This window comes from Heterocephalus glaber, unplaced genomic scaffold (genome assembly GCF_053883595.1).
Source record: "Heterocephalus glaber isolate CG9 unplaced genomic scaffold, H.glaber_assembly_v1.0 deba00001720, whole genome shotgun sequence".
Classification (NCBI taxonomy): Eukaryota; Metazoa; Chordata; class Mammalia; order Rodentia; family Bathyergidae; genus Heterocephalus; species Heterocephalus glaber.
In genome coordinates, this window is record NW_028258433.1 from 3,112,280 (window position 1) to 3,135,947 (window position 23,668).

Sequence of the window (23,668 nt, forward strand, 5' to 3'; positions counted from 1 at the left end):
ATTCCCAAATCAGATTTATTCAGGCTTCTTGGTCACTACCTATTAGGTAAGTGGCTTTTGGTGGCTTTGAGCTTCAATCTCTTCATATAAAATTGGAGGCATGGATTAGACAGAATCCTGGGGAGACTTTGTTGTCTCTTAGAGTTTTAACATGCTGATTCTATTGAAGTACGGATCACAAACTACCTACTCAGTAGCCCGTTGCCCCTACTTTTCCTAACAAAACTCATTGGGATTATATTGGGATTAAGAGGTTGGGTGGAGAAAAAGTGGTAGTGGTGACAATGTGAAACATTTCTCAGTGGCCCTGGCAAATAGGGATGGCCTGTGAAATAGATGGATAGATTATTGGGTAGGGCACCTGGGAAAGCTGATTAAAAGTGGCTAAGCAGCTGAGATGCAGACCTTTTTGCCATGTTTCATACTCCTTATTGCCATATGTGAATCTGGTGCCTGGAGGCATGGAGGACACATTGTGCCAAAAGATGGTCTTGAAGATGGAAGCCAGTAGTAGGGATGATAAAGCAGAAAGAGAAGAAGCCTGGGTACCAGATGGATGGGGAGCACCATGCCAGCTCTGTCTGTCACCTGTTTCCAGTCTTGCATTGCGTGAGATTATATAAAGCCAAACCCAATCCTAATTGATATATCTGTGAAGAAGCTGATTTGAACCAATGGTAAAATAGTAGATATTAACTTTTATCTTTCACATCCCTATCTCTTCTCCATATGAGCTAAGATTATATTTCTTAGCACCTGCCAAAATTAGGGATGATTTTTTTTTTTTGTTCTGAGCCAAGTCTTGCTCAGTTTCCTTTCATTGCAATGAGTCAGAAATTTTAAGACAGCAAGAGTCAGACCTAATTCCAAGTTGTCTTGTGGTTTTTGATATTTTGAAACCCTCTCTTTAGTTTTTAAGCAGTGCACAGATATTACTGGCACCGATTTTATCCTTCTGGATGGATCCTTTGCCATCCAGGACTCCCAAGTTGGCATAACCTCCTTGGTCATGGATTTGACCCAGTGGAGCATGACTGCCACTGACAGTCAAGCTCTAGAAGGCGAACGCCTACTCCAAGTAGAGGATGGATGAGGAGGGGATGTTCTTACTCTTTTCTTAGCTTCCTTAGTGACAAATACGGTGGGCCCAGTACTAAAGCAAGTCCAAATAACTGGCTTCATTTTGAGCGTTAAGGGCCAGGGTTTTTGCTTCTTATTAGACATGTAATGAAACAAGTAAGCAAGCCTAATTTGTAGGAATCAAGTTCTACTTATGGGGAATTTGCAAATGTTCTGTTTTCCTCTTATAGTACTATGTATAATTAATTTTTGTCATTCTGCAGATTCCTGCTTAAGTGCAATATACAGGAATTCACTTAAGTTAACCCCATCTTCCCACAATTAAAAGAAAAGTTATACTGAGTGTCAGAGTTCATCACACCTACCACTGATTGAAAATCTGCCTTACAACCATGATTTTAAAGTTCTACTCAATAAGCTACTCCAAAGAAACCCCATTTGGTATGGGATTAAATTGTTAGTGTTAATTTAAAAATAGTATTAAAAGGAAACACTATCCAAAAATTTCTTTCATTTATTCATAAAGTAAAATTTGAAAACCTGCTATGTGTTTAGCATTGAGACTTTATAGGAGTAAGACTGAGATAGTCTGTCTCCACCCTTGTGGAGCTGGCCATCTAGAAGGAAAGGTGATGTTAGGCAGTAGCTATGCCAGAAACTAATTTCACTTCTGTAAATTCTGCGGAAGAGGAGTTCACACTGTCTTGAGAACATATTTCAAGGAGATATACGTAGCTTTCATCTGGTCTGGGGCAGTAGTTCTCAGTGGGAGTGATCTTGCACCGTAGGGAACACTTGTCCATGGCTGGAGACTTTTTGCTTGTCACTGAGTGGTATGGCAGGAGATGCTGTCGAGCAACCTACAGTGCACAAGGCAGCTCTGCCCCTCCACGAAACAGTTAATTGTTAGGTCCCAAATGGCAGAGGTTCTGACAGTTGAGAAATCTTGGGAGTAAGGGCTTAAGAAGACTTCCTGGAGGAAGTGACACAGCTGAGACCTGAAGGAGAAGCAGAAACCATTTAAGTAGAGAGGAGAAGAGAGCACAGCAGTGGAGGGACCAGGCTTGGTGATGAAGGAATTGAGTGGAGAAGGATAGGGAGTTTTAGAGAGGGGCTGGAGAGATGGATGGGGGCCACGTTAGGCAGGGCTCTGCAGACCAGGTGATGGATTTGGGCTGTGTTGGAAGGATGTCAGAGGGCAGGCAGTACACGACTTGACTTCCATGTTATGAAGCTCACTGTGGTTGTCCTGTGAAACAGGAATCGGAGAGTTTCAGTGTGCACATGGAGAACCATGAGGATGCTGTTGGAGTGAACTGGTTGACAGATGATTAAGAATCTCTTAGGCTCTGTGATTGATGGGGTACAGTGGGCTGACAGCAAGGGTAGGGACAAGGAGGAATCATGGATTTCTGTCAGGAGCTGACAATGGGTAGTGTGCTGTTTACTGAGTTAGGCACTAATGGAGGAAGATCAGATTTAAAAAAAAATTGTTGTGGCTAAATGTGAATAACATGAACTTTAACAAATGTAGTAAATCTTAGGTGTGCATTTTTGTGGTGTTAAATACACAGACTTTTTCTGAAATGTATTTTTGATTTTAAGGGGAGGTGAGGCTGATAAGGTCTGGCCAAGTTGAATGTGGGTACACGGGAAATGTTTCAGGTTTCATGTCGGTGAGCGGTAGCTATTTGGGTCTGGAGTTCAGAGTACAGGGCCATCTGTGGAGGCATTTGGGGGTTATTGCTCTAGCTGGCAATTTGAGTTTCTTGCTTACTTTCTCTCTTTCTTTTTTCTTTTTCTTCTTTTTTAAGGAAGAAAGCTTTTGCTCAAGCTGTATGTGTACCAGGGATTTGGTACAAGTTGGGGAAGAAAGCAGTTTTTGTTTGTATGGTGTAAAGCTGTGGGTTTAGAGAGAGAGAAAAAATGAGCATAAGTCTCATCAGATAAGATTTGCATGTGTCTCAGTATGGAAGTGCCTTTTTCTCCTAGGGATATGACTTACCTTCACTCCTAATAGAATGTGTTATGAAACAGAAAAGGTGATATATTTTAGTTTACATCATTACTTCCCATAAAGTCAAGGCTTTTTATATATCATGTTGAATTTATCTTCTCTAGATCCTTGAGGGTGGTTTATGCAAGAGCTTGTACTTTGTTTGAAGTGAACAAAGAAGGAAATTAAATGCATAAGGCCTGTTGTGAAGGTATGGTGGCCCCTTTTGGGCCCCCTAAGTTCCTGTCTCACTGTCCATCCAAGTTTGCTGTTTGTCATATGAGCAGAAGGCTCTCTAGGTTTTAGTATAGGCCACAGTACTGTTCTGAACCTGAACATACATCGATTTATTCACTTCTTAATTCATTTTCCCCTCTGCAGGGAGAAAAGTAGGCTCAGAGAGTTGGAGTCACTGGCTTGGGGTTGCTTAACTCAGCGCCAAATACTGGATTTAAACCTAGGTGGTCTGAGGCAACTCTGTGTTTTGCCCTTATGCTGTCCTACTTCTCAAGAGTCAAGCAAGGCTTGGGGTTCAGCCCTCCTGTGCTGTAGCATCTTTCTGTTATACTGTGCAACGGTGAGGACACAGCTCCTTGAAAAAACTCCTTAAAAATTCCTTAAACAATTACATTCTCAGCCAGGCATGATAGTACATGCCTGTAATCCTACCTATTCTGGAGGCCGAGACAGGAGGATTGCAAGTTGAAGTCTAGCCTGAGCAATTTAGTAAGACTATATCTCAAAATGAAAAATAAAAGGGGCTGAGGATGTAGCTCAGTGGTAGTGCACCCCTGGGTTCAATCCCCTAGTACTGCAAAAACAAAACACCCAAGAAATAAAATAGTCACATAATTTCATTCTCTTCTGCTTCACTTCCAGCCTGGCCATTCCTTTTTCTCCTTTGCAGTTTTGTACCTGAGAAGTTGGAGTCCTCTGCCTTGATCCTTGGCCCCACCTGCTCTCCCTGGATGGGCACATCCAGTCCTGTGGCTTCAGTTCCTTGTGCTGTGTACTGGTCCACAGCATTGGGACCTCTTACCTTACACTCTGTTGGGCTGCATCTGCACTATCTCCGGGTGCTGTGGAAGATTTCCCTTTGAATGTCCTCAGGCTAGCAGGCCTGAACTCAGCTTTCCACATACTTGCACACTGCCCTTGTTCTTTAGCCTGCAAATGGCACAGACCTGAAGTCTGGAATCACCTGTACTCATGTCTCTCCTAACTGCTTTGGGCTCTCCCCTCCACCGAATCTTCCAGAAGCTATAGCTTCTACTTGTTCAGTTTCACAGCCCACTATGCCTGGCCACTGCCCGTCCTCAACTCAGGCCCAGGGCTCTCCTTGCCTGACTTTAGTACTGTAGCTTCCTAGCTGGCATGTTTGTGTTCTTTTTTGTTCCCCCACAGCCCTTCATTATACTTCCTCCAAAAACTTGTCCAGGGCACACAGCCCAATATGGCATTCCCTTCCTCAAATACCTCAAAAACTCTTCATGCACAAATTAAACACCACACTCCCAAACACTGCTCGCTCCATGGTATGGCCTCTGCTACTTCAGTGTCATCCCTAATGTTAGTCCTCTCGGGTGTCTCTGCCACAGTCACCCCTCCGCTTGGGGGTCCCTGGCTTCCCCCTCCAGGTGTGGACATCATGCCCTGTGTGCCTGAGTCTGTTGCCAGGCTTTGCACTTGAAGTGGAGTTTGCTGCCTCAGGCAGTGTATTGATTTCACACCCAGCACTGCTCCTCTCGTTAGGATCTCCCCTCTGCTTTGCCCCCTGCCCTCTGCCCTGTACACCTTACCTCTCTTCTCAGGCTCCCTAGTGACTGCCACAGAAGGACTTGCCATTAGAAGTTCCTCTGCACTTGGGTGCCTGACTTATCTTTTGCTTTGGCTGGGAGCTCCTGAGATGCTGTACATGGTCTTCAGTTTCCTGCTATGGTAAAACGTGTCATATAGCAGACACAGAGTTACTCCTTGTCTGGTGAATGGATGAAAATATGAGTGAATAATGATAATGACAATAGCTGCTGACACCCACAGCACTCAGCACATGCCAGGCCCCATCCTAAATGTTACATAGTACTTGCTAAACCATTCGATCCTCTGCTGCCTGGTGGGCTGGTTCTGTCATTCAGCCCCAACATGGATGACAAAGACCTCTACCCTTCAGTTTGGCCTGTGGGTGGTGCCCAGTTGTGGTGGATGGAGCTGCTACCCAGAGTGTCTGAAACTGCAGGGACAGTGGCTTTGTCCCAGGAGGGTAAGGAAAAGCAGGCTTTCTTCCCTCTCACCCAACCATACTGGTGTTTACTTCTTTTCCCTCAGCTGCCAGGGATTATTTGCAAAGCATATAATTGGAGACAAGCAAACTGGCTATGGGATCTGCATCCTGGAGCTTAAGAGCCCCTCCTGAGGAAATGTAATTAAACCTGGAAAGGTCCAGGGAAGGGGAGCCTGTAGAGGCCAGAGTTGCACAGGGGAAACGGATTTTTTTGTAAGTAGGTCACAGGAAAGAGAGAAGCACCAAAGGCTCCCTCCTACAGCGCATTAGAAGAGAAAGTCTGTGCAGAGGTACCTTACAGGGAGCCTGACCCGGGCAGAATTCCCACTGCAGGCATCCAGATTTAGTTTGGGTGGCAGAGCCACTGTACTGGCTTTTATCCCCCCTACCCCCAGTCCCCATTATCCTGGTCATCAGCATGACCTCAGCTGATGCCCAAGCTTTCCTGTGGGGCAAGCTGGGTACTAAGGGCTTCGGGCATCATCTCATTTACTCCCACTGTACCCTTCTGAGGTGGGGTCATTTGGTGCCTTAGTGGTTTTTGTTGTGGATTTCATTTGGTTTCTATGATAGATATTTCTGGGAGAGTTTGGGAAGACAAATCAAGATAATAGGAACAAAATCAAATCAGGAATTAAGAGGCACAGTTGTATTCCCTGTAGGGAGACAGGGGTTGCTTGCCCCGTCATAGGAGCCAGAAAAGATAATTGATTGGTGTTGCTTAAGTGCATTCTATTAACTCCTAGAGTTTCCTTGCACTCTGGGGCCAGGGGTGGCCTGTAAATCTTTGCCTCACGTTTATTTTAAAAGCTTGATTTATCTCTCTGTATAGGTGTGCAAACACATTTGTTGGCTTGAATTATTTAAAGTTATCTTGAAAAAGGCCTGATTTCTATTACCTGCCCTGATTTGCACTTTAAATAGTTCTCTGTCTCCATTTGCCAGAATTCATGTTGAAAACAGAAAAGAGAAAATTACTTTTAAACAATAGTTTGGCCAATAAAAGCATGGTTTACCTTGGAATATTTCTCCCAACCGCACATTAAGGCACCAACACCAAGGTTTCGAAAGTGTTTTCCCTTAGCAAATCTGAAAATTAGCATGAAACTAACAGCAGATATTGAGCTCCAGTTGGTCATTCCTGTGTGTTCCTTTGGTGGTGGTGGGTGGTGGGCATGAGTTGGGGCTTCCTTCCTACCTTCTCTCCCTTACTCTTTACCCTAGGTTCATGATAATAAATGTACAGTGTACACTTTATTTTTTTAAAGCAATAGTAAAGAAAAGTGAAGTCCATTGTGGCACATTAAAACTAACAGACATTTCATGCAGACATGAAGCCACCTATTCAGTCTTGGGACAACTTTTAACATGAGAGTTATGTATAAATATAATACACTTTACGGTTCTCAAACTTCCTATTGTACTGTGATTTATATAGCTTCTCTTTATATATTATATATCCCCCCTTGCTCACTTAATTAACATATCCTAAATCAGCATCCCTTTGGAATACAGAAATTCAAAAAAAAAGAAAAAAGCAAGCACAATGACCTATCTCTTTCCACTTTATGAAGATGAAGACATTTGTGTTTAGAAATAACTTACGGAAGCAATTTAAAAATTTTAAGACATTCATACTTTACTATCTAGAGCTAATCTTAAGCAATACAAAATGAAACCTCCATGTTAGAATTGTTGAAGGGGACCGGCAGTTTCCTATCTGACTTGCTAATTTTTCTCACTTTCCTCATCTGTTTGTATCTACTCCTTCACTTCCATGAAACTGAGATTGGTTTGTAGGAATTCTGCAAATCATTCATTCTTTTAAGATTAGATTAATCAGTGGTATAGAATATTCTGTGTCTTCAAAATATGTTTGGTTTCTTGGTGATTTTTTTTTTTTTTTGTGGGACGGGGTACCGGGGATCGAACTCGGGTTGTTGCACTTGTGAGGCAGGCAGCGGAACCACTGAGCTAAATCCCGGGCCCCTCTTGGTGATTTCTTTTGTTTGATTTAGGTTATGGAAATGTAAAGATAAAACCAACCGGTACTTTTTTTTTTTGGTATCGGGGGTCAAACTCTGGACCTTGCACTTGCACAACAGGCACCAGAACCACTGAGCTAAATCCCCAGCCCCAACCGGTACTTTTTAATAAAATATTCTTTTAATGGGGATTATTTTGCCATATGATTTGTCCTTATGACTGATAGCAACTGATACATTTCTTAGGCCTTTGCTCTACATATTATATAATTTGTATCTGTCATGGGAAAAGGCAGGTTTTAATTTCATGGCAGAGTAATGGGAAAGAAATGTCCGGCTTTTGTTTTTTTTTTTTTGTTTTAAAGGATTTAAAACATTCTAGATCTGTTTATTTTTGGATAGAGCTAGAATCAAATTTAACTTTAGCTCAGTTAAGCCTTGTCTGAATGAAGGAATGGTGTCTTGATTTCAATAAAAAAGGTTTGTAGAATTTGCTTATTTATTGGCAGTATCTTTCCAATATGTAATTCTTACTTTGAGTACTTATCTTGTCAAATAACATTAGCTTTTTTCTTATGAAAGGTGATGCAGTAATTTTCAGACCCAGTGTAGAATAGATGCCTTTTCTGTCCTCTGGTCTACATTCTAAAGGCCAGAGGCTTTTGTGTGGAAACACACCTGCAAGCATTGCAAACAGGTAAGGTGAAAGTAAACACAAGTTATCAGATCATGTCACTGAAACTGTTAAATTGAGAAAGTAATTTTACTTAATAAAAGAAGCAGTTCTAATCCAGAGATCTTTGTCCATGTTTGGAATAGGAATTCATTAGAATAAGAGAGAGAGAGATATTTTTTAAATCAAAGTCATATATTAGTCTGACTATAGTTTTTAATATCTCACCAATACTCAGAAAGTTCTGTCTTCTAAGATTCTGTGGTGTTAAGTGATACTCACATATTGTTTCCCTGTATGATATTATTCGTTTATTTTTGGGCCTTGAGCTGAGCATGTGTTCTATCACTGAGCTACACCCCTAGCTCCTAATGTTTATTAAATAATTGTTTTTGATACCTTCTTCAGGATTTTAAATGTGCATATTATGTTGGAAGTAAATGAAATAAAAGAAAATCAAAATATATATACCCTGAAGAAGAATAAAAATGGTGTTTGGGGTTAGATCTCCTTTCTTCTTAGAACTTGATGATTTGGGCTTTGCTTTTCCTGTGTATGCGTAAAAACCATAGAACATGAATTAGGCCCTAGTGAAATAGTTTGGCAGAGGGACTAACCTTCTTTCTGCTGGCCTGGTGCTGTCCAGTGTTAGGAATAGGCAGCCCTTCAGCAGTGGGAGCCTAGGACCATGGAAAAGAGTTGAATACTCATTCAGTATTACTGAGTTCCTTCTATGTGCTAGCTATGTTCCTGGTGTATGAGACAGTCAATAAAACTATGTTCCTGCCCCTATGGGGAGATAGAATAAACCATAAGATAAACAGTAGACAAATAAGCATATATATCAGTTGATGTTAAGTTCTCTGATGCAAAATAAAGAAGAGGGAAGGGGTCAAGAGGCAAGTGGAGTTGGGATTTATTATTTTAGATGAGATGGTCTCAGGGAGTCCCCTCATTCTATCTGTATTTATCTGAATTCCACATGCTTTAAGTTCATTTGGCTTACATTTCAATTTTACCCTGCCTTTTGAAATGTCATTCTGGAAATGGAAACGATTTATCTATGTTAGTCATTTGCTTTTTAGTGTAAATATGTTTTAGATTATTTCCTTTGAGCAAATGTTAATGGAGAATTCGAGGCAGTGGATGTCTGAGCATGGGAAGGGATTAGATAGAAGGGATCCAAATAGATGGAGTTATTTCCTGCATCTGAGTGGGATCTGCTCTGTGTCCCAGGAAGCCCCACACTGATACTCCTTGTACTCCATTGTGGTTCCCAGGTGTGGCCTCTCCAACCCTGTCAGTGCATTCTTCCTGTAGGGAATTGTCCCTTTACTTGTGAGAATGCTAATTGCAGAAAAGGAATCCTTTGCAATGCTTTCCTCTTGGCTCTTCAGGAGAAATGCACTGTACAGTTAAGGTGTTGTGTTTATTAATCTTCCTGTGTGGCTTATTTTGTTTTATATTTTCAAAGCGTTACTGTCACATTGTTTTTATTTTTAATGCAGAGACTAAATGTGTCTGTAGGGAGATCTTTGTCTATTTATAGGCTCTGACTCAAAACATTAAATCGTTCTGAATGGGGAAGATGTTAATTCTCCTTGCTTTCCTGCCTGTCACTTTAGTAGGGTTTTGTAAACTCTCCCTCTATCCCTCTATCCTGTGATCAGCAGGGTCTGCACCGCACTGCTAAGCCCGCAATGCCTAAGAAAAAGCTTGCTCCAGTTTTAATTCTGTTGCCTGCCAGGCTTAGGCAGTGATGGCGAGGGTGGGAATTTGTACTTATTATTGGGAATTTCATCTTGCTTGAAAATGTATCAGAATCAAGGTTTCAAAGAAACATTTTAAATTCATCTTTATGTGTGTGTGATTGTGTGTGTGGTTTATATGTATAGGCACAAATGGCATATACAGATATTAAATTCTTTGATGTATTTCTTTTGCTTGGTAGCCAGAGCATGTTGATTTACATTGATGAATAATTTCAGATCTGAGATGAAGAAAACCAACAGTATTAGTTTGTAGCAATGTAGCTGCTTAGAAATGAGCAAAATGTGTCTTGTTAAAGCATCTTTTTTTTCCCTCGTTATTGGCAAAACAATTGAATGTGAGAATTAACCTAAATTGCTAATTTTAATGGAAAAAATGTTCCATTCTTTCCTTCAGCTTTTGCTTTGGTGTCTGAAGCTATAAAGAAAGAAGTCAAGAGAACTCAGGTACTAATTCTAATGACTTAATTCCTCTCTCTACACCTTTTGAGATTCTTTTATCTTTAATGTGTACTATAAAGATTTCATCCTTCCACAGTTAGCATGTTCCCTTTTTTTTGGTTATATGAATTGATTTATGTTGCTCAACATAGATTTGAAGCCCTTAAAAGGAACCTATAGATTTGCTTAAAACATAGTTTAATACCTTTAATAGTTACCTTAAGTAGTTAAAGCAGATTGGCTAGATTTCAAAGTCATTTTAAGTAAGAATAAAGGTGTTTTGACATAGCGGTAGACATTTTAGAAGACTTGCTTGGGTACCACACTTGTTTCCATTCTTACCAGATGCTAACCTTGGGCTTAATTTTCCCCATCTGTGAAAAGATGTTGCTGTGTCACAGGAGTTTCAGGAACCTGACTACTGTCACCTTGAAGTGATGCCTTGTGGGAGGGTATGCTGGGGCCAAATGGAAGACCCCAAAAGAGTCTACGCTGTCAGATTCCTTGTTTGCTGAGAACCAGAAACTAGATCTGGGGCACCAGAGCAGGAATCCCCAAATCTTAGAGCTGCTTCCTTTTGACCTTTGCTTGTGTTTAAGAATTTAGCTAAACTTTTACCATTTGGGATTTGCATAGATTCGTTTTAGGATGTAGAAGAGAAAAAAATACTTTAAAATATGACTTTCTTTTATCATATTAATTAAGGCTCTGTTGAGTCTCTCTTTACTCCACAATTGGCTTAAAAGCATTTATTAATAGGATGTTTCTTTTATCAGTGGAATATTATCTGTTTTTACCATAGTAGGTATTTCTCCACAGGGGAAATGATAATAATGATTTCTTATGATTTTAAAACCTTCTATGACTAGTACAGCATTTTTACACAGTTCATTTAATTCAGTCTTCTCAATGATGCAGTTATTGCTAACCAAAGCAGGTATTCTCAGTTACAACAGAACAAATTTAGCCTTACAGAACTTAGGTGATTTTACTGAGGTCACAAGATTATTAAAAAATTAAGTTAAAGTTCAGATTTTCTGAACTCTTTAATTTTCACCCTGTACTATTTTATGTTACCCAGCCTTGTGCATTACATTGTGTTTGGTAATTATGAGGATTATTTATGATAATATTAAGATGCTACCTAAGGGTGATAAACAAAGAATTGAAATTTTGTTTAATGAGTTATATTCATGAAAGAGACAGATAAGGTGAGTCCTGTATGTTATTGTCATTTTCCATGTGAAGGTATTAATGCACTTGAAGGACATTAACTTAGACATTAATGCACTTGAAAGACATTTGTAGGTCCCACAGTCAAAGTAGCTGTCAGTCCCATGAGGAGAGGAAGTGATACCATGTCTACTGTATAATCAGTATATCTGAGATGGTGAGATGAGAAGAATCAGTTCGTATAGAATCTGAAGTTGAACTGGAGATAGAATTCAAGGCTCTGAACAATGGCCATATTAATTTTAAGTTCATCACCTGGACAAAACTGATCGGGACTTGCCCCGCTGTTGTTATCCCAAGGCACCACTTTGCCTCATGCTTGCCTTATTGAAAGACTCTATGCAAGGCTTCTGTTTGGTGTCAGCGAGTTTTGGTCAGGGCTGAGTTCCTGCCCCAAACCATATGCAAACTCACTGGTTGGCATTGGGTTTGGCTCCCCATCAAACTCCTGCCTATATCCTGTTGTGCTGTGTTCCTGAAGTGCTGCTTGTTCCCTGATGTGCTATGGCCTTTCCCAGGTCCTGGTGTCTGCCACTGTCCTGGATTCTGACCTATGGACAGCTTTCAGGCAGCCTGCTCATCCAGGACTGTACTCCAGGCCATAGATGCTGTCCCAGCCACAATCCTGCATCTGTCTTCAGACCACACTATTGCCTGGGCTTACTTCCTGCAGTGGCTTGTGTTCTCGAATCCTGTATGACATAGGGTTAAAGCTGGACAATTGAATTAAAGAGCCACAATTCATCTCTTCCTCACTGACCAGTTGGGGGACTTAGTGACCTTCCCTGTGCCTCAGTTGTTCATCTGTAAGGGGGGTTAATGAGACTTACCTCAAAGGACTGTTTTAAAGATTCATTGTGTGTCTATGTGTGTTTACAATTTAGAACAGTACTAAGTCCTAATCAGTTGTTATCTGATAATAAGAAATGTGTTAGGGATTTCAATAGGTTGCATAAATCACCTATTCTATCTAAATTAAGGGAAAAACTTCACTGTTTTTGTCAGTTAAATTTCTTTTGTAGTGGTAGTTGACTGCATAGAAGTAATTGATGATGATGATGATGATAAGAATAGGAACCAAAAATTATTTTGCTTCTGCTTTGTGTACACACTGAGTTTAGCATCTTATTACCTCATAACACAACCCTGTGCTATGGGTCCTGGATTATTATTCCTATTTTACAAGTGAGAAACTGAAGCCTGAGCTAGTAAGTAGAGGAGGCAGAATGGGAACACAGGGCCAGCTAGCAACTCAGTGAGCTGAAGAGAGCACATCTGGATTAATTTATTCAAAATCTAGAGTCATGAATGGTGTCTGGGTAGAAGATGGCATTTACTTCTCTTCCTTGTTAAAGATTTCACAACAAATTCTTTTGACCATGTTTAATATTCTTTTTATGAAAAACTTACAAATTATGCATTACATATTCAGATTGCAAGTGTTCAAATCTACTGTGGCTTAAAAAAAAAAAACTAAACCCATGTAAAAGAATGACTTGTATATGTCTTTCTGGTGAGGGTAGGAGCTCTCTGTGGGATAGATGCATTAGTGACAAATCTTTTTTCCTATCTGAATAGCAGTTCAGCTGCTTACACAACCTTGACAATGAGCACATTTTGATTAATATTGATAGTGTGAGAAACATGTGGCAGCAGAGATAATAAAACAAACCATGTGTTTCTTCTTAGGAAGGACTAAGTCTATTCACAAGGGAAGCTGAAGACAGAATTTTAAATGTTCTGTCAATTCCTTCATTTAGTCTAATTTTCTTTTTCAGGGAGGAAATTACTCAAGACCATTCTGGTTCTGTTTCAGTTCACCTAATTCAACTATTCCTTGGATATTTATTTTTACAGTTTACAAATTGAGTCATTTGAAATAGCTAGTCATTTCCTAGCTATTGTGTTAGCCAATCTGAGCTACAGTGCTTAGTAATAGATTTATAATTTTGGTTGCTTTTTTTTATTTCACAAAGATAACTCATTTCTTTTATTTCACAAAGATAAAGTCCAGTCCAGCTACCGTTTCAGCTTGTTGAAGTTACTCAGTTTGAAACACTGAGGTCCAGATATTTTTCATCTTCAATTTATCAATTAAGGTGACTTTTGTTATAGATGTTACTTTTAGTTTATTCTCAAAATATGTTTACATCAAAAGAACATCTCCCTGAGAGATGGTGTGCATTAGCACCATGGTGTAAAGGAGCATTGCAGAAGACTCAAAGACTTGAATCCTGATTTTGTGGTTGATGACTATAGTGTCCTGGGAAAAACTTTTATCTTTCTGAGATGAAGAATTGTCTTCTTTTCAAAAGGGGAGCGTGTTGGATTTAACCATCTCCTGTGCTGTTTCTATATCTAAACGTTCTATTTTCCTGTGGGCCTTATCTGGAACAGAACCTGTAGCCTCCCAAGGAGCAGGCAGTGTGGGCAAGGGGCAGGCAGTAAGTGGATAGTTGGAGCCATTGGGCCCTCATGCGGAGACCAGCACTCTTGCTCCAGGAGCAGGTGTTTCTCCAGGTTAAGTGTGGCATTTAGGGTACAGGTGTTACGAGGTGTCCACTCACTACCTTATGATGCTAACTTGGCTTTGGCTCAGCACATTCAGCAGGGGCTGGGATTTCTAGTCCTTTTCAGTGGGTTCTTACAAAAGTTACATTTCATCAAGGTTAAGTGAAGTGTCCTTTGATCTTGAGAACCAACAAATCAGCATCTAACTATGGATTCTTCTCTGCTCAGTGAGATATCTACTCTTAAGACAAAGATAATTTCATAAAATGCCTCCCTAGGTAGTTATTCTCCTTTGTTTTACTCTCTCTCCCTATCTGTTGTCATGGTCCTTTTGGCACTCTTAAAGGACACATCTCTTTGTGGCTGTGTCTTTTAAGCTGCTCCCAATTTTGTTGGTAAAGACTTACAACTACATTTCTTATTGCAGTCTGTGAAGAAAATTGAAGGATATTTGCCTCTGTCCAGTTGTCGTAATTATAGCATATGGCTGTTGAAAACAGAAAAGGACAATTAGGAAGAAAAGTCCTTCCTCATCTGCAGAAAAGACAAAGAATTGGCTGCTAACACCTTGTACTTGCCAGAAAATTTTTGAAACCTCTTGAATTACACAAGGTCAGAATCTGCCCATGTCCAGATGGCTGCATCAGGAGCTCTCCAGCTCTGAGGCATGAGCTCTGGTCCCATATTCTAGTGACTGTGTATGTTGCTGTAACAGGATACCTGAGGGTGGGTCATTTATAATTGATGAGGTTTATTGTAATTTTGGAGGCTGGGAGGTCCCAGGTGGAGAGGCCAGCATCTGACAAGGGCTTTTTTGCTAGACTCATCCTATGGCAGAAGGCACAGAGCAAGAGTACAGTATGCAAAAGAGAGCAAGGGAGGGATAAACATGAATTTATAATTAGCCCATGCTCTTGAGAATAAACCCACGCCCACAATAAACCCTTTCATGAGGGCAGAGCCCTTGTGACCTGATCACCTTTTAAAGGTTCCACCTCTCAGCGCTGTTGCATGGGGATAAAGTTTTCAGCACGTGCTTTTTGGGAAACACCTGCAAGCTGTCATTAACTAACCTCTTCTGAGCCCCTGAGCAGATTCCTGGGGCTGCTGTCTAGGAAGAGGAGAATACAATGCTAACATTTCTTTTAAGTTTTATTTTTTAATTTTAATAGTGTTATGTTTGCAATACATAATAGTTGTGTGTGTTTTGGGGAAATTGGTACATATGTTATAGCATATCTTGATCATTTTGATCTCCTACTCTCTCTCCTTAACATCTGACCTCTCACTGATCCCCTTTCCCATCTCCCCAAAGTCTTTGTTTCCTAGCATCTCTCTCCTTTATTCATTTATAGTTTAGGTTTCTTACATAAAAGAAAATATGTGATATTCTACTTTTGTTGTTATTGTTGTTGAGACAGGGTCTCACTATGTAGTCCAGGCTTGAACTCTTTATGTAGCCCAGGCTAGCCTTGAACTCACTACATAGCCTAGGCTAGACTTGAACTTGTGGCAGTCCTCCTGTTTCAGTCTCCCGAGTGCTGGAATTACAGATGTGTGCCACCATATCCGGCCAATACTCTACTTTCTGTGTCTAACTTATTTCACTTAAAGTTATAGTCTCAAGGTACATCCATCTGCCTACAGATGACTCAAGTTTGTCTTTCTTTATGGCAGAGTAGTACTCCATTGTGTGGAAATACCATATTTTCTTTATCTGTTCATCTGTTGATGGACATACTGTATAGGTTGCTTCCAAGATTTAGCTATTATGAGTTGTGCTGCTATAACATGGATATACATGTATCACTGTAATGTTTTAATTCTTTCAGGAAGATACCTAGAAGGAGAATACTGAGTTGAATAGAATTTCTAGTTTTAGTTTTTTGAGGAATAATTTCTTTAGGGAATTATTGCCAAGCTTCCATCTTCAAGTCCCCCTAAGTGTTAATGTATATTGTGCATATTTATTCACTGTATTGCTAGCTGTGTTATGTGATGTGATTTTTCTTTTTCTTTTTCATTTCCAATGCAGGATTTGGAGAAAAGTGTTACATCAAGAGAAAGTGACATAAGTAAGTAATGATTTTTTTTAACTGAAGAGTGTGTACTCAGGTATATTTCTTGTAAATTATATTTCAGTGAAGTACATTTTTCTTTCTGATTTTATTTATGGGGTAAATTCTCTTGTCCAAATTCTCTTCTTTTGGGGCCAGCTCAATATTTATTATCTGGAAGACTGGGGGAAAGCACTTTGAAGATTGGCATATTGGCATGTGACGCATGTTAGAAGAAGCAGCTTTCAAGGAGGGTAAAGTACCATGCTAGGAAGATACTGTAGAGGATACAGAGATGGGTATGACACAGTCCTTGTGATTATGGGTGGAATGAATCAATTTTCAGACTCTAAACAAAGTACCCAAGGTTGGGTGCTTACAAAGAGAAAAAATGTATTTAGATGTACAATCAGAAGGCCTCATTGTTCTGTCTCTGGCTGCGTTACACCATGGCAGATGACATCATGGTGGGAATGTGTGTGAGAGAGTGAGACCACATGGTGAAACAGGAAATTAGAGAGAGTCAAGGTTCAGGCTCACTGTTTATAACAGCTCACTCTTGGAACTAAGCAAGGTCCCATGAGAAGTAAGTCAGTCTCTTCTGAGGACAGTGCCCTTGGTGACCTAAGTCCTGCTCACTAGGCCCTACCTCTGAAAGGTCCCACCACCTCCAGCATTGTCACACTGGGGACCAAGCCTCCAGCACGTGAACCTTTTAGAGAACACTCACATGATATCCAAACACTTAGTGGGAGCAAAGGACAGACTGCTTTTCCTGGCGTTGGGCTCTGTACCCCTTAACCTGTAGACCGCTGTCCACCCTTTAGGAGTCAGCTCAGCACATCAGACTCATACTGAGGCCCCTTTGGGAGTTGCTCTTTTTTCCTTTGAAACACATCTTCTATTGCAGCCCATGTGCACCCTTGCTTGTACTCCTTCTTAAGCACATTTCCTCTCATGTACATAGTGTAAGCATCCTGGGTTAGTTCTTCTCAGTGCCATTGGAAACATATCCCAGTGTGTTGATGGAGAGTTAAGGCCATACTACTGTGGGCAGGATTGTGTGCTTTGTCAGTGGCCTTCATCCCAGGGTAGGCACAGAGACTTGGATGGTGAGCTTTGAATGAGACAGAAGGCACACTTTTCTTTCTCAGCCTTCCCTCCCTGAGCCTGGATTCTGAGGGATATAAAAGTGTAGGAGAGCACCCCTGTCCTGCAGTACAGGGCCTATGTTGGGGAGGTGCATCTGGAGCCACAGAGATCTTCAGCGGTCCACATGCTCTGAGAGCAGCTGTATTTAAGGGGCCATATCTGTTCATTGCCTTTTCTTTCTCAGTTAAAATACCCTGTGTGGTTCAGCCACTCCTTTCCATGAAGCAGTTTTTCTCGGCTGCCAACTTTGGTTTTAGGAATTTGTTTGAATGTTAGTTTTATGGCAGCTGATTGGTCTTCTCATTGAACATAGTTATTAAATGAGTTAATGAACCAAGTCTGGCACATAGGGTTGAAACCGGCCAAGCAAAGTTACCTTGGACAAGTAAATTTATTTTGCAAATGCAGTTGCAAATGGAAAGTCATAGTGATGCCTAATTTGGTATCAAATTGAAAAAGATCCAGAGGCTTCCTTGTCTTGGTCTTTGTATGCATCTACAGGAGCAGGAGGCTGCTAAAGAGCCGATACAGTCACATCACAGTGTCGACAGTAAAGTCAGATCCCCTCAACCATGGGCTCACAGTGCTCAGGGATGGGCCATGATCTCCACATACAGATCAGACTCTTTTTCTCTTTCAGCTCATTGCCTAATTGATAGATTCACTAGTGTCCAATAATTCTCACCAAGGAAGATAGAAGTGGGGGTGGCTCTGCTTATGTGGGTGTCTGTATGCATATTTATCCCTCAACTGTAAATCAGAATGCTGCCTATTACTCGCCTTCTTTCAAAAGAATCTGTATTGATTTCTCATCAGAAAAATGCCACCATGGTCCTTCTTTTAGTCCCTTTTTGATCAGGAGGATTAGCATTTAGTAAAGTGCCTGGCCCCTTGTGGACACTCAGAAAGTTAGCCAGACCTACCTTATTGTTTCCTTTTACCTCCAAAGAGAAATAGTTTCTCTTTCAGTTATCCTTTTCTCTCTCTCTCTCTTTTTTTTTTTGGGTACTGGGGATCGAACTTGGGACCTTGCACTTGCGAGGCAGGCAGCGGAACCACTGAGCTAAACCCCTGGCACAGTCATCCTTTTCTTGCTCCTCAGTGTTCTGTTTCTTTCCTGAATGTTCTCTGCAGCCCACCACTGGCTTCACCATTGAGTCAGTCCTTTCTGTATCCTAGAGTCATTTCTTTATCCTTCTCTCTAGCCTGCCACACTGATCATTGTTGTCAGGCACTCATTGTGCAGCCCCTTTATTGTACATTCCTGGAGGAGAAACAGTGATGATCTGTCTTAAGTTGTGGGCCATGTTTGCTGAAGGCAAATTGCAGTGAATTTAGAGAAGTGCAATCAAGATGTGAAGGAGAGTGGAATTATCTTATTTAACTCCGTCGACTGGGCAGTGGGAGCTTGAGAGTCAGGTGGCTTGGTGGCATTAATGGAAGAGGGCTGCCCAGATGAGTTTGGGATATGGACTTGGCCAGAGTGATTCAGCTGAGGGAGGACTTAGGTCATATGTCAAAAAACATTTCTTGGTGCTGATGTGAGAATCAGCAGGGATTTAAGTGTTTTCAGCTCCGAACTGTACTAACCTGGTTGCTTTCTTCAGTGCATTGGTACTGAGAGGCATGTAGTAATCTTCTCTTGTTCACCATCATCACATATTCCTTTACCCTTTATCCTTATCCCTGATAACTCTCCTATACACATTCTGTTCCTTAGCCAGACCTAATTTATTATTTTTGGGGTCCTAAATATGGCTCTCTTGTCCGAAGCATTCACTGCTTCCTCTGCAGGGAAGGTCTTTCTACCCCCTTGTTTGTCTGTCCTCAGAATGTATGGGTTCCTGAGGCGCTTCCTTGGTTTGAAAGCAATCAGTCTGCAGTCCAAGCTGATCAGGCTGAGTCCGCTTCTCTCCCTAACTTTGTGACCCACGGTGTGCCCCATCTTTGTCTGAGAACATCGGCCAGACTCCCTGACTGGGCACTCAGGGATGCTGCAGAGGTCAGGCAGGCTGTGGCTCTGCGATAACCCTACTCTTTCTTTTGCTGCTGATCTGCTCCCCTTTGTGTGTGTGAGTCTCCAGAAAACTGCAGCTATTTAAAGGAAACCCTGGAAATCCCTCTCCCTGAAGCTCTCCTTGAGCTGGCCCTATCTTGCTTGACTCTGGGTTCCCCCTAGTTTATGTTACTGAGGCCTGTCTCCTAAACTAGGCTTAGACACCACACGGCAGTGCTGCCACTGCCCTTGTTTATCTTTGCAGCCCAGACCCTTGCACTTAGTAGGTACTTGGAAGACATTTGCTGAACATGCATGTAGTATGTGTGAGGTACAGTACAAAAAAGGAAGGGGCCGGCATGATTTTTTAGTAGCTGTTAAGAAATGGAGGACAAATACATCTCTCAGACAAGACTCAGGTACATGAAAAAGAAGAATTTGCTTTTGCTTTTGCAAAGCCTGTCCCCTGTGTGTAACTGTTGTCTTCTTGAGAAGCACAATGGGAGCTTTGCTGAGCTGATAGAAGTGGCAGGAGTTGGTTACCGTAGTGAGCACAGGATTAACCTTCAGACAGATGGATCTCTACTTTTAAATAATTTCTTATGAAATAATTTGAACATATGAAAAGCTACAAAGAGAAATATAGCAAATACCCATCTATCTAGTACCTAGATCAGTGATGGTGAACCTTTTAGAGCTTTCATTGATGCCAGTAGCACATTGTGGCTCACGTGCCATAGGTTTGCCACCACTGGCCTAGATGAAGAAATGAAATAGTACGAACACAGCTGAAATCCTTTAATTATTATCTTCATTTGGTGTTTTTCATCCTCATGTAACCTTTTATATACTTTTACATGAGATTTATGTATATGTCTACTCTATATTCATTTTATATATCTGCTTATATTTTTGCAAATTATTTATATAGTTATTCTTTTGCAACTTTTTTTTGGTACCAGGGATCAAACTCAGGACCTTGTGCTTGCAAGGAAGGCTCTGGAACCATTGCGCTAAATCCCCAGCCACAGCTGTTTTTTAACTGCATTATATCTGTGAGATTCATCTAGTTGATGAATACAGTACTAGTTTTATTTTTAAAAATGTGTTTGTTACTACATGCTTGCATGACTTGATGCTTACATCCACTTAGGGACTAGGACATTTAGTTAACATATCTTCGTTTTTTAAAATTCTCCTTCCCCTTTCTACCTCTCCCTCCCTCTGTCTATAGATCCCTGCACTTATTTTAATTATTATTATTATTATTTTTAGTTCATGTTTGTTACGTATGATGATTAGATTCATGGTGGATATTTTGTACATGTACATGACACATCTTAAATCTTTTTATTTCCCTTTCCCCTGCCCCCATATCTTCCTACCCTTGGTCTCTTGGTCCCTTTCTCATTTGAAAAAGATCTACCTCCCTCTTTCTTTTTATTTTTCTCTTTATTTGTACTTTGGGTTTTCCATATGAGAAAAACCATGTGGTATTTAAGCTTGCATGTCTAATTTATTTCACTTAACATAATGTTTTCAGGGTGCATCCATTTTCCTACAAATGTTTTAAACTTAACCTTTATACCTGAGTAGTACTCCATTATGCATATATTTTCTTTATCCATTCATCTATTGATGGACAGGTAGGCTGCTTCCAAGATTCTGCTATTACGAATTATACTGCTATAAACATTGGTTTGTACCTATTGCTGTACTATGATGTCTTTAACTCTTTGGGGAAGATACTTGGAAGGGGAATCGCTGGGTCAAATGCAGTTTTTTAAAATAAATTATATCTTATTTTATCCCATTCCCCCCTCAAGCCCCCTCCCCTCCCTGTGTACAAAAGCTTTGTTTCCATTTTTTCTATTTTCACTTTTTTTCTTTTCCCTTCCTTCCTTTCTCCCCTTCCGATTTGAACACTTTCTTTCCATTTCCCAACATTCATTATACATTTCAGTCCTTATTTCCACTTTTGGTTTCTCACATCAGAGAAACAATGTAGTATTTAAACATGTGTGTCTGATTTATTTCACTTAGGAGTATGGTCTCAAGGTCCATCCATTTAGCTGTAAATATCTGAAGCCCATCCTTCTTTATGGCAGAGTAGTACCCCACTGTATAAAAAACCTCATATTCTTTATCCATTTGTCAGTTGATGAGCATCAAATGCAATTTCTATTTTTAGTTTTTTGAGAAGTTTTCATAATAGTTTTGTTAGTTTACATTCCCACCAGCAATTTAGGAGGGTTCCTTAACACCCCAGCCATGCCAGTATTTATTATTTGAGTTCTCAATGACTCATTCTTTTTGGAGTAAGATGAAACCTGGGTTGTTTTTGTAATGGCCAACGAAGAACAGTATTTCATATATTTATTGGCCATTTGTATTTCTTCTTCGGAGAAGTGTCTATTCATTTCAGTCACTCATTTTTGATTAGGTCATTTATTTTAGGGGATCTAATTTTTTGAAGCTCTTTATATATTCTGGATATTAGTCCTTTGTCTGACGTGTAGCTGGCAAAAATATTTTCCCATTCTGTAGGTTATTTCTTCATTCTGTTGGTTGTTTCCTTTGCTGTGTAGAAGCTTTTTAATTTGATATGATCCTGTTTGTTGACTCTTGCTAGTTATTTCTTGTACAGTTGGAGTTCTGTTCAAAAAGTCCTTGTCTACACCTATAACTTGCAGGGTTTTAGCTGTTTTATCTTCTAGTAGCTTAAGTTTTTCTGTTTTAATATTTATATCTTTGAATCATTTTTATTTTAGTTTGGTATGTGGTGAAAGATACAGTCTTCTGCATATGGATCTGCAGTTTTCCCAGCAACATTGGCTAAAGAAACTAGTTTTCCTCTGACAGCTGATATTTTTGTCCTCTTTGTCAAAAATGAAATAGTTGAATGTGTCTGGAGTTGTTTTTGCATGCTCTGTTCTGTTCCATTGATCCACATGCCTGTTTCTGTGCCAAAACTGTGTTTTGTTTTTTTTTAAAATCACTGTAGTCTTGTTACATAACTTGAAGTCAGGTATTGTGATGCCTCCTTCTTTGCTGTTGTTGCCCAGGATGGCTTTTATAACTCTGGGTCTCTTTTGGTTTCGTGTGAATTTTATCATTATTTTCTATAGTTATGTGAGGAAGGCTGTAGTTATTTTGATTGGTGTTACGTTAAATCTATACAGTAGTTTTGGAAGTATGGCTATTTTGACAATATTGCTTTTACCTATCGAGAAACAGGGATATTTTTCCTTTTTCTCTTGTTCTCTTTGCTCTCCTTTCTCAGAGTTCTGTAGTTTTCATTGTAGAATTCCTTTACCTTTTTGGTTATGTCAATTCCTAAGTATTTAATTTTTCTTGATGCTATTATGAATGGTATTGTTTTTCTAATTTCTTTCTTGGTGAGCTCATTATTGGTGTACAGGAATGCTACTGATTTTTTTTGTATTGATTTTATATCCTGTTACAATGCCAAACTTGGTTATCAATTCTAGGAATCTTTTGGTGGAATTTTTTGGGTCTTCTACGTAGACGATCATGTCGTCTGCAAATAATGATAATTTAAATTCTTCCTTTCCTATATGTATCTCTTTTATTTATTTTTCTTGTCTCTGGCTCTGGCTAATGTTTAGATTGCTATATTGAACAGAGTGGTGATAGTGGACATGATTGTTTTGTTCCTGATTTTAGAGGGAAGGCTTTCAGCTTTTCCCCATGTGTTGCGATGTTGGCCATTGGTTTGTTCTACATGGCTTTTCAGATTAAGGAAAGGTTCTTCAATACATTTTTTAAAAAATAATGAATAGGGGGCCAGGGATTTAGCTCAGTGGTTCTGGTACCTGCCTCACAAGTACAAGGTCCCAAGTTTGATCCCTGTACCCCCCCCAAAAAAAATTGGGCCGGGGATTTAGCTCACTGGTTCCAGCACCTGCCTCCAAAGTGCAAGGCCCCGAGTTCAATCTCCGGTACCAAAAAATAAATAAATTATGAGTAGCTATTGCATTTTGCCAAAAGCTTTTTCTGCATTTATTGACATGATCCTGTGGTTTTGTTCCTGCTTCTATTTATGTGATATACTGCATTTACTGATTTGTTGAACCATCCATGCAAACCTGGGATGCAGCCTACTTGGTCATGATGTATGATCCCTTTGATGATTTGTTGGATCTGTGTTTTTTTGGGTTTTTTTTGGTACCGGGGATCGAACTCGGTTCCTTGTGCTTGCACAGCAGGCGGTGAAACCACTGAGCTAAATCCCTGGCCCTGGATCTGTGTTTTTAAGGAGATTGGCCTGTAGCTTTCTTTTTCAGTTGAGACTTTGTCTGGTTTTGGGATCAGAGTGATACTGGCTTCTAGAAATGAGTTTGGAAGCACTCCGTCCCTTTCAATTTTATTGAAGAGTTTTAGTATTGGTGTTGTATAAATGTCTTGTGGAAGTCACCAGTGAATCTGTCAGATCCTGGGTTTTTCTTACTTGGCAGTTTTATTTTTAATTAC

At 40.2% G+C, this 23,668-nt stretch overlaps 1 protein-coding gene across 1 annotated transcript in view; it reads left to right on the plus strand.

Moving 5' to 3' along the window:
- B3glct (beta 3-glucosyltransferase) overlaps positions 1-23,668 on the plus strand; it is a 141,599-nt gene that overhangs the window by 2,297 nt on the left and 115,634 nt on the right. Inside the window, exons 3-4 of the mRNA XM_087199534.1 lie at positions 10,182-10,231; positions 16,005-16,044. Coding sequence (XP_087055660.1) covers positions 10,182-10,231; positions 16,005-16,044 — 90 coding nt within the window. The remainder of the gene's footprint in view (positions 1-10,181; positions 10,232-16,004; positions 16,045-23,668) is intronic.